Here is a 17,131-nt window from a genome sequence, read left to right as displayed (position 1 = left end):
AGAAGAAACAAATGAATATATTGAATTACAGAATAATAAATGAAGAAAAGGAGAACAAAGCATATGCAGAAACTATTCCACTGGAAGCACCACTATGTCATATATCCTTAGGTTCCTTATAATTTACGTCACTGGAATTTAATGCGAACAAATCTGATACCTGTGGAGTAACTAGTAATATTCAAGTACCCCATAAGCTATTTTTGTCTCTTAACAGATTTGTGCTCATTCATTCAAAACAGTTATCTATACATACAGTAGAGAGAGGTCAATGTAAAATCAAAGTACACTTTTGCATAAAATTCTAGAATTTTCATTCAGAGGCAGGTTACTTCAGCAATAGGAACCAGGCATGTTGGCGCATGCCTGTAATTCCAGCACCTTAGGAGGCTGAGGCAGGAGGAGGATCTTAAGTTCAGCAACTTAGTAAGACCCTGCCATGAATAAATAAATAAACGAACCTAAACAAACAAATAAATAAAGCAAGCTGGGAATGTGGCTCAGTGGTAGCACTCCCTTGGATTCAATCCCTAGTACTTTAATAAAACAAAACCAAATCTGACAAACTTAACAAAACCAATAAGAATCCTGCCACACTGTGTCTAAGGAAGGAATTTTATCAGCACTCTGGGAGTCAAGAGAAGTTTCCTGCCATCCATAGACAGGCTTTTACAGTGATGAACAAAAATATCTTGGATGTTTTTAAAATCATGGAATAAAAATCTGAGTACCTTTTTAATACTGATAGTGCAAATTTTGAATTCAGGGGTGGATATTGATTTTCGACTTAACATTTTTCTTCCTGTAAGTGTAATCATGTCTTCTAAAATTTGAGATAAAATTAATTTATTTATAGCTACTGGAGACTGAGCCCAGGGTTTTGTGCACAGAAGGCAAGCACTCTACCCCTGAACTACATCCCCATAGTAAGGTGGGATGTCCATCGGCATACTGAAGAGAAAGATCAAAGTTAAACCAAATAGATCATGCATGCGAGAGTTGAATGCCAGTCAAGTAACTCCAGGGAGAAACACCAATCCCTTAAACACACTCCTTACCTCCCTGAACATCCTCCTTTCCAGTTTCAAATATAGATACTTCCTGCTGACTTTCCTAAGGCATGGGAATCCTGAGACCTGGGATGGGAATCAACTCTTAGCCATGTAAGCACTGGCTTGATCTGAGTAGCAAGCAGGAATTTGGAGGGAAGATGTTATATTTATAGCATAAAGAGAATGTGTGATGGCAGTGAAGCCACAGGGTTCACTTCCCATGTCTTTGAGCTGTGATGCATTTTGGATGTTAGATTCTGATTCTGCCACCTAGTAACCACGGTGACTCGTTACTTAGGCTACCTCAGTTTCAATTTGCACATCTGTGAAGTGGGGGATGATACTGCCATTCTCTTAGAGCACTGCTTTCCAACCATGGGCCTCTGACCAGCAGCATTAGCATCATCTCTGGCTTGTTACAAATGCAAAGCCTGCAGACTAGAGGCCTAGAGCAGGGCCTGGCAATATGGGTTTCCATTTCTTGCTTGCTCAAGTGTAAGAACCATGAGATCTAAGGGAAATTCTTACGCCCTTGATACTAACTGCAGGTTTGGTTAACCATCTGACTAGGATGTCCATAGATTTTGGATTCATGCATCAAACCTCTCTCAGACTCATCTTCCAATATACCAGTAGTCTCTAAATTTACCAGGCATAAACACTTAACAAAGCAAGTGGGTAAATTCAACTTTCTTAAAATTCCTTTAGTGGAAAAGTCCTTCAGGGAAACCCTCAGCAAGTTTAAATGTATCCCAAACTAAGGATTGCCTAGTTGAAGAGGCATTCTTTGAGCCTTCCCCTGTCTAATATACATGTGAAGGTTAAAGCTCAGGAGAGATCTAGACACTTCCAGTACCTGCAAACTTTCCACTCAATTTCCTCATAGGCTTATTAATGGAGAAGTTGAATGATTTGATCCTGAGTGAATGGCACAAGGAAGGTCACTCCATGAGTACACACAACTCTACACAGAGGGCACTCTGCACTGCTGAGTTGCCAAACAGAAGGCAACCAGTTCAAACAGGTTCTAGCAGCCTGGTTATAGATACATACTCATGTATACTGACGATAGCTTTTCTTGTCCAACAATGCCTTGTGATAAATCAAGAGGGAATGAGTGAGATTAAGAAGCATCACAGCTCTACAATACACATTTCTGGCCAAAGAAAAGTACATCTTCAGAAAGATATGTGTTTATGTTTTCATAGCAAATACCTAGGAGAGGAGTTTAGGGTAGAGAGGTGTGAGTGATACTCGATATGTCAATCAATTCTGTGCAAACAATGGGGCACAAAGTCAGAGTGGAGGAGGGTTATGGGGAGAGGGATGGCAAGGCATCAACAGAGAATCCCAGTGGGCCCCACCTGTCAGTGCAAAGGCACCTTCTAGTCATTCAGGTGTTGTTCACGTCCAGTCATGCTTGTCCAGGAGGCAGGTCACATCGGCTGTGCCAGGGTGTGGAAGAAGGTTTGTCGATGCGTAAGCATAAGCAACTGTGCTGACCTAACAGCCAACCCTCTCAGAAAAGTCTAGAAGTCATCCGGGCATGAGGTACAAATCTGCTGTCTGCGGGCTTGCCGTGGGAACACCTTAGCTCGCCTGCTCCCAAGGATGCTTGAGTGAAATGCCCTTGACACTGTACCTACCTCACCACAGGCCAGTGGTGTTATGGACAGCAGAGGCTGTGACAAAGGGGAGCCCTACACCTAGCCTTGATACTGTTGTTTCCACTCAGGGAGACGTCTGTACAGGCCACATCCTCCACGGCACAGACTTCCTCCTTGAGACAACACACCCAGGAGTAGAGGGCTTCTCTTACCTAAGACTGGCACTCTGATGGCACCAGTGTAAGGACAGACTTCAAACAAAGAGACCTTAGTTCAAAGCAGGTGTGCACCAGCGTTCAGCCTCAAGTCCTTGTTAACAAACACTGCTGGGTGCTCGGTAGCTCCTCTGCTTTCCAGCCCAGGGCTCCTTTCTAACTCTGGGTTCTGAGGTCCTAGTCTTTCTGGTTGGACCACTATTTCTATCTCCTGTCTCAGGTTCCTGGCAGTGTTTGGAGAGGGCAGCTCCTTTTACTTATTTATTCCCCCCTTCTCCCCGCCACTTTGTTCGGCAGTTCCTTTTCCATCTTGGTCCTGGGTAAGATCCCTATGTATTCTCTGTACAAACGCTACCTCATTGATGGACTGGGCTGGACTTTCAATACCTGAAGAGTATTCTTCCTCAATGTCCCAGCCATCCTTTTAGGGGAAGAAGGGTACCTTTGGCTCCTAAATTCCTTTCTCTATTGAACTGGAAGCTGTTGACTGAGGGACAGTGACCTCTAGCTACTGACTGTCTACATAGGAAAGAGACATACTCCCTTCATAACTGCCACTCTAGCTCTCTCCTTCCCTCCTGACTTTCACATCGAGTAGGAGGGGCTTGGCGGGTAGCCCAGGTACATCGGTATCAACCTTTAAATAACTTTTACTCTAGACACTAGTCCTAACTGCCAGACCTTTGATTCAGTTCACCCTAAACCATCTCGTACTTCTTTCTCTTTGCCCATGCTTGCTTAGTGACAATAATTTCTCAGTTGTTACACCCTGCATACACGATTTGCTATCTCTACACCTTCACCACAGATTCGGCTGGGCAAGGTGGTGCTGCATCTATAATCCCAGCAACTTGAGAGGCTAAGGAGGAGGATTCCAACTTCCAGGCCAACCTCAACAACTTACTGAGGCCTTGTCTCAAAAGAAAAAAATAGAAGGAGCTAGGGATGCAGCTCAGTGGCAAAACATCCCTGGGTTCAATCCACAGACGAAAACAACAACAAACAGATTCTTGAAAAGCCAATCAAAGACTTCAGAGGTAGAAATGAGAACTCTTTTTTCATGGTGACAAAGCAGAACCTTCCTGGCTTATGCTTTCCCTATGTAAATCCAGAGAAACAGTCCACAAAGAATGCCACCAAATCTCACCTGATAGTGCCTAAACATTCCCAGGGCAACCATCATGATACAACAAACTCCTCTTTTCTAAGTTAAACCCCCTTGATTTCTTCAACCTCCCCATAAATCCTAGAGTCCAAATCTCACATCCACAGCCAGTCCTGTACCAGAAGTGACTCCCACCTTAGGTGATGGGGTCCCAAATGAAGTCACCACTCCCAAAGTGGCCACACTGACCCAGAGCCATTATCTTTGAGGGAAGTCATCACCAGTCTCACTATGGAGAATGTCTTCCTATGGCAACCACTAAAAAAAACAGTGTATGACCAACCTACATCTAAGCTTCCTGGTGGAATGGAAATGCTGAAGTCACTGAGGCCATTTCTCACATCAATCTTGCAGGGTTTTACTTTAAGCTTCTTCAAGATGGCTGAACCCTGACATTCACTTCTGTCTCCCTTTTGCAGAGAAAGAAGAGAGGAAGGTCTTCCTAGTAAGACAGGGCTAAGTTGCGGTCAGTCCTTGTGCCAACAGAAAAGTGGAAGTCCCAGATGTGGGTGCAGGAAGGGGCATCACCACTGGGCATCTGTTATACTGGGCTAGCAGGGGTTAATGAGAGACATCTGAGAAGGAAAGGGGACCCCACCCCAGGAGACAACGTACAGCTTACGAATCGAAAGAGAAATATCACTTGCCAAAACCAACAAGGCAACGGAGCCCCTTCTCAGAGAATGCAGAGTTTACAGCCACCTTTTCTTCTCAAGTGCTACTGGATGCAGGATGCACATGATCTCTGCTTTCAAGAGATGACAGAATCCAACAACGTGTTCCAAGGGAGGAGCAGCACACTGTTCTACCAACAGCAGCCCAGGGAGGGAGGAGACTAGGAGGAATAGCTGAGGGTCACGGCTAGGCCCCCAGTAGCACAGACCTCAGTTTTCCTGCCTATAAAATTGGAATAACAATCCTCCTGAGTGAGCTGGGTTATATAAGCATGAAAAATAATAACAAAGTGCTGACACCACATACCAACGAGCCCATTATGCAACAGAATAAGGAAACACAAAATTTCTCTCCACTGAAGGAATAACCCCTCCATGAAGGATCTTATAGCCCTAAAAGAAGTGGAGAAAGGATAACAGGTGCGCGTACACACACACACCAAAGGAGACTGGGAACCTGTGTCACAAATACTCAGGCTAAGGTCTCCTGCTTCTTGTTCACCATTCCTTTTTAGGAGGAATGGATTTGGGGGGTGGGGGCGGGTGGTGTAGATGTTGCTGCTAACCGCCTCCTTTAACAAATCAGAAGAACGTCTGACAGCGAGTGGGCACGTCTGGATGTTTGCTAGCACCAGCTTGTTCAGCCCAAACAGGTTGAACAGGTTGGATATTTAAACAAAGGCGGAAAAATGCAAGGTCTAAAGCCCAACGAGGTGCTGCCCTGGAAATGAGGCTCCTCCTCCTCGATTTTGCTAGTTTCACATTATAAAACTAAGCTGGATACACATTCAGGATCTGTTCAAAGTTCTCAGGACCTCAGGTCAATAACGCCGTAGGAGAGGAGATGGGGTGTGTTGGTGGCTCTCCATTTCTTCTCCTGCCCCCAAATCCATTCCTGCCCACTGTGACCTAATTTTCAGCTCTCGTAACTGCCGGGCTGATCAAGTGTGGGCAGGCATGATGCTCCAGATTCTGATGCCATCCGCCAGTTCTACCTGGGAAGGCAGAGCTTTTGAAATATTCAACAAGATACGTCAAAAACACTACTCTGACTAGTTTTGCATTTGCTTCATTTTCAAAAAGAAATGAAGAGACCAACACTACCTCTGCCAGAATAGACACAAGCCTAAGTTATCAACAGTAACATCTAGTCAGTCCAATGATGAAAAATGAATTATGAACCAGACTGTGGTGACAGGACAAAAAGGCCTGACTGCTGTTTAACACATCCAGGTGCATGGACTGTTATTATAAGAGAGCTCTTTTTTTGCAATGACTCCAACTCATCTTTCAGAAAGAAAGAAGAAATAAGCAATAGGCACAACTACGTTTTTAACTGTTCTTTGAGAAATATAAAATTAGCCATGCTGATTGTTAAGCGGTATTTACAGAAGGAAAAATCCAAACATGAAAAATAAATGTTCTGAAGAACGTCAAGTCAAGTCTAGCAAACCCAAAATAGGCTACATGAGAGACTGTCAATTAATATCAACTTTCAGCTTTGGTGTTTTCTTATGTTTTTTAGCTTACCTGAATAATGAAATTATGTGACAAGTCACTCTTGCCTGTGCCCACCCTTTTCTTTAGAAAATACTGATGGCTTTCTACTCTGCAGATTTCTAAAGTGCAAAGTAAAAATTCTAAAAATGGACCCCAGAAAATAGTGCAAATGCAAATCCACACCAAAACCCAGAAAAATCACATTAAAACAGGAGGAGGTATTCAAATAATACCTGCAGAATTATAAATGGAAATTTAGACATGTGACACACAGCTACTCTACAAGTACTGTTATCAGACTCGATTCTGTGGCCTGTTACTACCATTGTTAAAGGGCACAGAAGGGGCTGCTGAGTTAAGTGTCTTAATGGAGAACAGAAATATGGGAACAATTTGTTGAGCACCTAATGTGAGTTGGAAATTTAGCATTTAATTCTCTTAATAGATCGTGAGTAAAACTATCTGCATTAAAGATGAAGAAATTGATGCTGTAAATGGGTAATAATGAGTGTAATGCATTTCTCTACTGTCATGTATGTAAAAAATTAATTAATTTAAAAAGATGAAGAAATTGAGACTTTTTTCACCATTCCATGGAGAATCCTTCATCAGCTATGGCCAAAAAGGAATAAAAATGACCAGAGACCTCAAAAGCATCACAGAAAATGTCATCTTTATTTACATTACTACTGAGGTGAAAATAAAAGCACGTGGGTCTCAAGTCCAGCCAATGAGATATTAAGAAAGGCTAAAAATGTTTATTTTAAATTAATAATCAAACAATAAACATATTTAGAAAAAACTTCATGATGCTATTAGGGGGAACTGGTAACATGGACATTTTTCTGTGATTAACAGGTTTGTAAATGCTCATTCTCTGGGAAAATGATGGGTCATTTAATGATGTGGACTCTCAGGAAAGTGAAAAGCATATTCAGTGTAATGATTATAGAATGGGGTATTATACTTAAATTCTATGTATACACACACACACAGACACACACACAGTTTGAAGACAGCCTGGGCAATAATGTGAGACCTTGTATCAAAATAGAGAGCAGGTGGGGAGAAACATTTCAAAGGAAATAAAGTGTTCACACAGTCCTGGGCAGGGTGACTCACAGATTTTTATCCTACAACTAAGTTCTTGCCACATGAACTGCTCTGATACCTTTTTTCCTGCAGGGGAACATGGTGGCAGGGTGAACAGGCAACCAGGTGATTAAGAGACTCATTTTGAGATGGGACTGGATGAACCTTAGAGTGGTCACCTCCACCCTTGAGAAGCAGCAAGTACCAAAATTATTACAGAATGTCCTCAGAATCTAGTAAGACCATGCTGGATAGTCACAGGGCTCTTCCTCTTGTTGAACACTCAGGATAAAGAAATGACTGTCCCCTGCTCTTGGAGATACCGTGCTACCTCTGCCCCTTCTCTTGTTTAACACTGGCCACCTGTTCCAGACACCCAAGTTCAGTTGTGCATGCCAAGGAATAGCTTAGCCTAAGCATCTAAGAGTAGCATGCTAAATTCAGAGCCCCTGGGTCTCATTTGTCATGGAGTAGGTCACATTTCTGAGCAGCGAAGATTTTCTTCAAGCATAGTAAGAACACATAAGCCTCTGTTTCTGAAGTCTATCTGTCATCCAGCAGCATCTCAGGGCCTATGTCTCCTATATTTAGCAACAGTAAAACTGTGCCCATCGCATTAAGAAACAAAGACTGTGACAAAGCAAGTAGATGATGTTCCAGGGATATTTCTTCCTTGTTTTCACCTTTCTAATGATGGCTGAAATGAGAACACATCCCTGTTCTTTAAAGAATAAATGGACAAGATGGTCATGAAAGCTTGCCCGATGCCAGGGTCTTCAGCAAGTCCTTAAGCCTAACACAAAACCACATCTCTCTTTATAGCTTCAAAGTCTGTGGTCTGCAAAATGAGGAACAATGGGGAAATTAATTTTCTATTTTTTCCAAGGCAATTATGGTCTGCCAATTTTTTATTTTTAAATACCGATTTTAAAGACAGAATTTATTCCAAGTGAGGTCTGTTTCCATCTCTCTTTCAAGTATCACTTCTTCATAGATCTGCAGCCCAGCACTTTCTGGAACAAATTTTGCAAATTGCAAAGCTCGATGCCCTTTTTCCTACACTAAGCTCCCCCGGAGGGCGTGCTCTGGCTCAGTTTCCCAAGTTTGTTTTGGAAGACAAGCACCACTCAATCCAAATATTCAACGTGGGAGCAGCTGATAAAAAGTTCTGGGAAGTTAGAAGCTGGATCCACAGTGATGTTTCCATGAAACATGTTTTGTACTTGATGGCAACCTATTACACTGCTCAGGAACGAAGCTGTGGTTAAAAAGATTTGGAATAAAGGATTTTCAAACCTCAAAAACATAAGAATCCGCAGACAGGGAAGTGGCAACTTAAAAAACTGTACCAGATATGGCAACATATTAAAAGGTTTCTCATCAAAATTTCTCATAATGAGGGGCTGGGGTTATAATATAGCTAGCTCAGTTGGTAGAGTGCTTGCCTCACATGCACACGGTCCTGGGTTCAATCCTCAGCACTACAAAAAAAAAAAAAAAAACAAAAAAAAAAACAAAACAAATCCCATGAGTTGGAATTAGCACTACTTTACTCCCTGTTTACTAAAATATCATTATTTTTAAACACATTATGCTAGGCGTGGAGGCACATATCTGTACTTCCAGTTACTCAGAGGGCTATGGCAACGGGATCATCTGAGCCCAGGAGTTTGAAGCCAATCTGAGCTTTGCGATGAGACCTTGTCTCAAAAATAAATATACAGATAGACAAATAAATAAAATACCATGTAAGATGCTGAGGCTGTGGCTCAGCAGTAGCACACTTGCCTGGCATGTGTGTGAGGCCCTGGGTTCAATTCTCAGCACCACATATAAATAAATAAAATAAAGGTCTACCAACAACCAAAACCAAAATAAAATAAAAATACCATGTAAATTTACTTAATAAAAAAATGTATAAGAAATAAAAAGTAATAGGCTTTATCAGTGCTTCAAAGTGACTGATCACTCATGAAATTCTATGACATTCATTTTCCTTTATTAATGTATCAATCCTACTGAGGATTTTCTTTATAAAAGTAAGATAAAGGAGACTTTACAAAAAAGACTAATTAGGCTTAGAAACAAGGATAACCAACACGTACTCATCCAAGGACCAGGGAGTAGAATGGGGTGGGTGCTCAAGAGCGCCTCAATACCAGCTAAGAATAGCCTGAAACTTGGAAAGGATGCAGTCCTTGCAGTCCATGTTGTGAGATGTATAATGAGGCCCTCTGAGTATCTCAGCAACAAAAATTCTGGGGTGTAGCCTGAATTAGCCTCCCACAGCAAACAGTGGAGGGAGGGCCAGGCTCAGCAAGACTGCACTCCTGGAGGGTGCACCACACACATCCATGTGGACAGCCTCCAGAGCAGAGCCGAGCAGAAGTGAGGGAAGGGGGAACTGTGTGGTCCCTGACAGTGGGATCAAGCCCCCGGAGAGATAGAAACCTAGAAACCCACACTACAGGGAATCAAATCACGGCAGAGACTGTACCCTCAGGGAAGAGACTAAACACCAGAGCATGGACATGTCAGAGGAAAGAGGCACAGCTGAGGGAAGGACTAGAGCAAGTCACAAACAAGATGGAAGCGACACCTGGGTGTGGGCTCCTGGAAGCTGTGGCAGAGCCCTCTCACCCCGGGAGCCCCAGGTGCTCCTCTACACCAGCTGTTGCTGACAGGCCTTGGGAAGTGGGAGCCGTGGACGGGAAGTGGGAAAAGAACCTTGGTCTTGAGCCCCAAACTCAGCTGACTGACTTCCCTCCATGCTCTTCAGAGCCTGGCTTTCATTCTTCTTTTTGATTCCTGCACACACGTCCCAGGGAGTTTTGGCTCCTGATTAAAGTAACGCAGGTATGTGGTAGGGAGAGATCGCAGCTCACTACTGCAGCCTCTGGTTCTGGAATGGATCCACCAGGGCAAATAAATCTAACTCCACTCTCTCTGGCACATTTTTGTAAGTGTTTTCACATTTCTATAATTTTTCCAAAAGTACAGTTCCACTGACAAAGGAAGGTGGTAATGGCTTTACTGTGATTAACAGAAACCATTCTTGTAACCCCATTTGTAATTTTCTGCAGAAATGATAATAAATATACTGTGATAGCCTCAAATAGTTCCAAATAAGTTCTATTAATTACAGATTAACAAGAGTGAAAAGGAAACAAAAAAAAATTTTTAAGCTTCTCATTTTCTGGAATTACATAAATGTTTTCCTCAGTATATTTTTCCATCTAAGCACATACAACAATAATATTAGTAAACATTTATATATACTATTTAACAAGTATTATCCTAGGTACTTTGCTTGTATTGATTCATTTATTTAAAGACACAATAGTCCTGCAAAGTAGGCATGGATAATACTAACTTTTACAGATGAAGTAACTGAGACAGAGAAGTCTAGAAACATGTCTATGATCACACAGCTGATAGAGCAACACACACACACACACACACACACACACACACACACACACACACGTCCGTGTTTTTCTTTTTCTTTTTTTTTTTTTAAAACAAAGAGTCACTACAGTGTTTTCAGCTCTTACAGACTAAAAAGCCTTCTATCCAGGATAGATCCACAGTATACTACTAAGCCTTCAGAACCTTTTCACAACCATTATTTCACTTGTGACCAAGTTCTAAATGAGGTATTACTAACCCATTTTGTTAAAGTGTCAAAACATTAAGTGATTTCCACAAAGTTCTGCAGAATTTGAACTAGGATTCAGCCTCCAACAATTTAATCCTCTTTTCCCAATCAAGATGTCTTGCTGAGGCTGGGATTGTGGCTCAGTGTAGAGCGTTCCGCCTAGCACGGGTGCAATCTGGTTTAATTCTCAGCATCACATAAAAATAAAGACATTGTGTTGTGTCCATCTACAAAAAAGATATTCTCTCTCTCTTAAAAAAAAAAGATGTCTTACAATTAAAAAATAAAAATCTCCAATTATTAGACATCCTGAAGGCCTACGTTTTAAAAGATCTATAAACAATTCTAATATACAGTGTTATAAATGAGAAATGTACCTTAGGATAATATCCAAGGCTATGCCATAAAAAATTCAAGATCACCTCTAAGTTCATCCACATATTCCTAAACAACACAGGAACCCCAAAGCTGTTCCATGTCTGACCACACACGAGTGGACCATGCTACCAGGATGACAGAAATAGTTTAACATTGAAAATAACACTCTGACAACATGGAATGATGTTGAGAATGAGGACAAGAGTGACAGGAATGGGCTGGGGCGATAGCTGAGTGGTAGAGCGCTCGCCTCACATGTAGAAGGCACTGGGTTCGATCCTCAGCACCACATAAAAAGAAAATAAGATAAAGATATTATGTCCATCTACAACTAAAAAAATATTTAAAAATTAAAAAAAAAGAGTGACAGGAGTGCTTTTTTCTAATATGCAGTGACATGAACACTCTCTTCCTTAATTCTCACATAGTAAGTAAATACGTGGCCTCTGAAGCCAGAGAGCCTGTACTCATCTCTCAGCACTGCGTGATGCTTTGATCCTTTCTTCTTCTGCAAAATGGGATGATCATTTAACAAATCTTCAAGGTAGAGCACATAAAAATACATGGAGATCAACAAGGAAATGGAAGACTTGAACAGGCTATAAACCAACCTGACCTAACAGCACATCTATACACTCCACCCAACAGCAACAGAACACACACCATTCTCAAACAGACGTGGAACATTCCCAAGGAGAGACCATATGCTATGTAATAAAACAAGCTTCAATAAACTTACAAGGATTGAATTTTATGCAAAAATATATTCCTCAAGTATAAAGGAATGAAATTAGAGATCAATAACAGGAAGAAATCTGGGAAGTCACAAATCTGTAGAAGCCGAACACGCCTGAATAACCAATATGTTAAAGAAGAAATCACAAGGGAAACTACAAAATATGTTGAGCTGAATGAAAAACACAACCTACAAAAACTTATGGGATGTAAGGAAAGCCATGGTTATAGGGTAATACACAGCTGTAAATGCCTGTATTAAAAACAAAGTTCTCAGCGCAGTGGCACACACCTGTAATCCCAGCAGCTCAGGAGGCTGAGGCATGAGGATTGCAAGTTCAAAGCCAGACTCAGCAAAAAGCAAGGTGCTAAGCAACTCAGTGAGACCCTGTCTGTAAATAAAATACAAAATAGGGCTGGGGATGTGGCTCAGTATTTGAGTGCCCCTGAGTTCGATTCCTGGTACCCCCTCCAAAAAAATAAAAACAAACATCATCATTGACATCAACAACAACAACAACAACAGAAACCCCACAAAGTTCTTAGTTCCTCTCTTCTCTGAGAGGAATCACATCTCCTCCTCCTTTCCCCTTTCCTATCCCTTCTAATAAATTCACACCTGTTACTTTGAGTGACATGCCTGGAAAAAAGAAAGTTCTCAAACCAACAATCTAATCTTATTCTTTATAATACTGGAAAAAGAAAAGCCAACAAAATCTAAAGCAAGAAGAAGGGGGAAATAATAATGTTTAAGGCAGAAAATAATGAAATGGAGAACAAAAAAACAACAGTGGAAAATCAATGAAAGCAAACACTGGTTCTTCGAAAAGATCAATGAAACTGACAAATGTTTAGCTAGAATGACTAAAGGAAAAAGAATCAAATCACTGAAATCACGAAGAGGACAATACCACTGACTTTCCAGAATAGAAAGTATCTTATGAGGTGCTGTGGATACCTGGCTGCTAGATCAGTGATTGTTTTCAATGAAATGGCCAAATTTTCTAGAAAGAAACAAATGACTCAAGGAAAAAAAGAAAAAGAAAAAGAAAAGCTGAACAGATCTATAATAAGCAAAGAGATTATATTAAGCCCAGGTGGCTTCACTGGTGAACTCTACCAAACATTTAAGAATTAATGCCAGCTTATCACAAACTTTTCCAAAAAACAATGGAGGAGGGAATACATCTTACTTAGCTCGATGTACGAGGCCAGTATTATCCTGGTACCAAAACCAGATAACGACGGCACAAAAGGACCACACTGCCATGAATACAAACACTAAATGCTAGCAAACCCAATTCACAACACTTGAAAATTTGTACACTATGACCCTGATAGGACTTATCCTAGGAATAAATTAGTTTAACCTATAGAATAGAGTAGAACAAACAGAAAGCAAAAATGGCTGGACACAATGATGCACTCAGTGTCTGCAAGCTCAGTGTCTCAGGAGGCGGAGGCAGGAAGATGTCAAGTTTGAGGTCAACTGAGCCACTTAGCAAGACCCTGAGCAAGTTAGTGAGACTCTGTCTCAAAACATAAAAGGGCTGGGGATGCAGCTCAGTGGTAAAACACCCTGGAGTTGGAAGGAAGGAAGGAAGGAAGGAAGGAAGGGAGGGAGGGAGGGAGGGAGGGAGGGGAAGGGGGAAGGGGGAAGGAGGAAGGGGGAAAGGGGAAGGGGGAAGGGAAGGGAAGGGAAGGGAAGGAGGGAGGGAAGGGAAGGGATGAAAAGGGAAGAGGAGGGAAGAAAAGGGGAGAGAGAGGAGGGAAGGGGATGCAAAAAAAAAATCATTTGACAGAATCCAACACCCTTTCATCATAAATATACTTAACAACCTAGGAACAGAAAGGAACTTCCTCTAACTTTAAAGGCATTCATGAAAACCCCACAACTAACACACATTTAGTATGAGAAGACTAAATGCTTTCTTTATCCTAAGATTAAAACTGTGATAAAACCACCCACACTCTTCACTTTACTTATCATTATACTGAAGGTCCAGTCAGGTCAAATAGGCACAAAAAAGAAAAAAATATATCCAGATAGGAAAGGAAGAAGTAATTTTGCAAGTGTCATAATCTTATATATATAAAATCCTAAGTAATCCACTAAAAAACCATAAGAATGAATAAATGAGGTTAGTGAGGTTGCAGGAAACAAGGTCAATATATACATTTGAACTGTATACCTACACACTAGCCATGAACATTTTGAGAAATTAAATTAGAAAACAATTCCACTTATGATAACCCCATAAAATAAAATAGAAGTAACAAAATAAATATAAAACTCATACTTAAAACCCAGAAGATATTATTGAAAAAAAAAAAAAACCAGGAAGATCTAAATAAATGGAAAAACATCCCATGTAATTGTACCAAAAGACTTAATATGGTTCAAAGGGCAAAGAGAATGACCCTTCAGGAATGATATTTACATGGGAAATAAAAGCAAAACACTTTGTAAAAGTTTCTTTAAAATATTCATACTTTTCTTGAAGTCATACTATACCTCACTTCTAGCTTAGACTGAGAAATCCATAGGCTTTAAATTATTATAGCATTACTCAGAAATGTAAATAATATTTATCAATTGCTTACCAAGGGCTAAGAATTATGCACTAAATTCATTATCTCCTAATCCCCATCCTAACTGTAGTAAGCAGACACTACGAAAAATCTCATTTTAGGGTGGGAGGTACTGCTCAAGGGTAGAGTTCATGCTTAGCATTGTGTGAGGCCCTGGGTAAATGAGGAGACTGAGGTACCAAGAAATTCAGTAACTTGCACAAGGACAGAAAGTTTACAAGTGACAGTGGAGACCTGAATTCATGTATGCAATACTTAAAATCAGGAAACTTAGTGACATACAAATACATCCCCCCAAGTGTATCATCAGTGGCTTATAAAATGAGTCTAGATAGAATAAACTGGACCATTCATCTTAGTAATTATATACAATCAAATATAACTAGTGTATCAATACATTATGGTAATGTAAGGTTTTATTTTGAAATAAGTATATTAAAATGTAACTTATTTTTTTGAAAAAGAAGGATATTGATTAGAAAGGAATATAGAAAAAAAGTTTTATTTTCTAAGAAAGTGAAATTTCTGAGTCTCCTTTCTCCTTTTTTAATTTCAATGTTCCTACGATGTCTGCATAAAAATGGTAAGCCTTTAAAAATTCTTTGTCTAAATTACTCAAAACAATGCAATCACTGTAAGAAGAGTAAGCCAGTCTCCCACTGGCTGAATATTTTAATATGCCCACACCTGAATAAGCATGCTTCTCACTCAGGAAGTAATTTCCTGACATTTATCACATTTTCTTTATCTCCATTTTATCCTATCTTTCCTGAAACTCCAGGATCAGGTCACCTATTTAAATATGGTAGGCACGTGCAAATATTTTTCAAAGGGCAGGTAATGTGTCTCCCTGGGGGTCCTGCTATATATATGTACACTGCCCACCTGGGGCACTGAAACAGACTCCAATTGGCAGCAGGGTGTGGTGGCACATGTCTGTAATCCCAGCTGCTTGGGAGACCAAGGCAGGAGGATTGCAAGTTTGAGGCCAGTTTAGGTAATTTAGTAAAATCCTGTCTCAAAATAAAATAAGGGTTGGGTATGATATAGCTTAGTAGTAGAGTGCTTGCCTAGCATGAGGCCTTGGTCAATCCCTAGTACAAGAGGAAGAGAAAAAAGAAAGGAAGAAATAAAACAAACTTCAACTGGCCCAGGGGGATGAACCTTGAATAGCTATGGTTGCGTGTTGTTTCTCATAGCCAGACATGCCTGACACCCCAAGAAGGTAAAGAAAACCATTTCTAGCTTTTCTCTTAGGCAACCTAACTTTAGAACTTTCTCGGCTCTCTGGTAAGTCCTCCATGGCTCAGAGGCAACATCTCTGAGGCAAAAGGTGTCTCACCCACCTGTGCATGTTCCCATTGGTGGTGAAAGACTGGCCACACACAGTACATTTGTAAGGCCTTTCGCCCGAGTGCACCAGCATGTGGCGATCCAGGGAGCTGGCCGAACTCAGGGACTTCCCGCAGATGCTGCATGAGTGGTCAGCTCCTCCAGTGTCTGTGTTGTGCTGCAGAAAATAATCACCACAGTAGTCACTTGACAAGATGGGCAAAACCTCAGACATCTAGAGCTTTATAAAAACCGATGAAGCTTCTTGGCCATTTCTTTTTGTTTTAACTATCTTTCTAGAGGGTCCAAATGTATCATCAGAAACATGGACAAATAATATTTTGTTGGAGCTTCTTGTGTTCCTGTTTTGAAAAGCAGTTCTGCAAGGCTCAGAGAAAGATGAAGTCTTTGCAGGCTTTCTTTGAAACATATAGATTAACTGACCACATATATTAACTTTATGGGCAGAAGGACTCAACTACACAGTAAATAAGCGAAATAGGGTTGTCTCAGAGAGTCAATATCCCTTCAAGTTTGATATTGCGATATTGCAGGCCTGCTGTTAGAGAAAGAAAAATGAACCCTACAGAGTAGAGTTTTGGCCTCTCAAACATGGCAAAGAGGATTTCTACACAAACCCAAGTAACTCTAGTAACTTGTTATTCAGCAGCATGTTTATGACTTTAACTGATTATCATTCCCATCAATCCAATACCCATCAAGAGTCTTGTTTCTTTTATCCTTTTCCCTTATCAGCCATGGCAAATGAGGGAAAGGATAAAAGAAGAAGATCCCAAACTAAGCAAATTCACAACTGAATGAGATAAACTTAGAGCAATAAAGAAAAGGAAAGACATCTATGACCTCAGTGTATCACAAGGAACTCAAATCATATTGACAAGTCACATACGATGAAAAGTCTTCTGTTAATATAAGTGGGCAGTTAGCTAAATTTTATTAAATTCTGAAGTTATTCTGTGTTGATCTGGGCTCTGCCAAAGTAACATGAACACACAAAAATTATTTCATAATTGCCCCAAAGAAGATTGTAAAATATTAAATCAAAATTAGGCACTGTTCACATTTCACCCTTTAGAATCAAATCATCTCATCACCTTGTTAATGAAGAAT

At 40.7% G+C, this 17,131-nt stretch overlaps 1 protein-coding gene across 11 annotated transcripts in view; it reads right to left on the bottom strand.

Moving 5' to 3' along the window:
- Positions 1-17,131, bottom strand: part of Rreb1 (ras responsive element binding protein 1) — a 180,368-nt gene that overhangs the window by 42,027 nt on the left and 121,210 nt on the right. For all 11 annotated transcript variants that reach the window (XM_078020506.1, XM_005327489.5, XM_078020507.1 and 8 more), the window contains one exon: positions 16,015-16,178. In XM_078020506.1, coding sequence (XP_077876632.1) covers positions 16,015-16,178 — 164 coding nt within the window. The remainder of the gene's footprint in view (positions 1-16,014; positions 16,179-17,131) is intronic.

Source organism: Ictidomys tridecemlineatus, chromosome 8, assembly GCF_052094955.1.
Source record: "Ictidomys tridecemlineatus isolate mIctTri1 chromosome 8, mIctTri1.hap1, whole genome shotgun sequence".
NCBI lineage: Eukaryota > Metazoa > Chordata > Mammalia > Rodentia > Sciuridae > Ictidomys > Ictidomys tridecemlineatus.
Note: the sequence above shows the minus strand (reverse complement) of the source record. Positions and strands in the feature narration are given on the sequence as shown.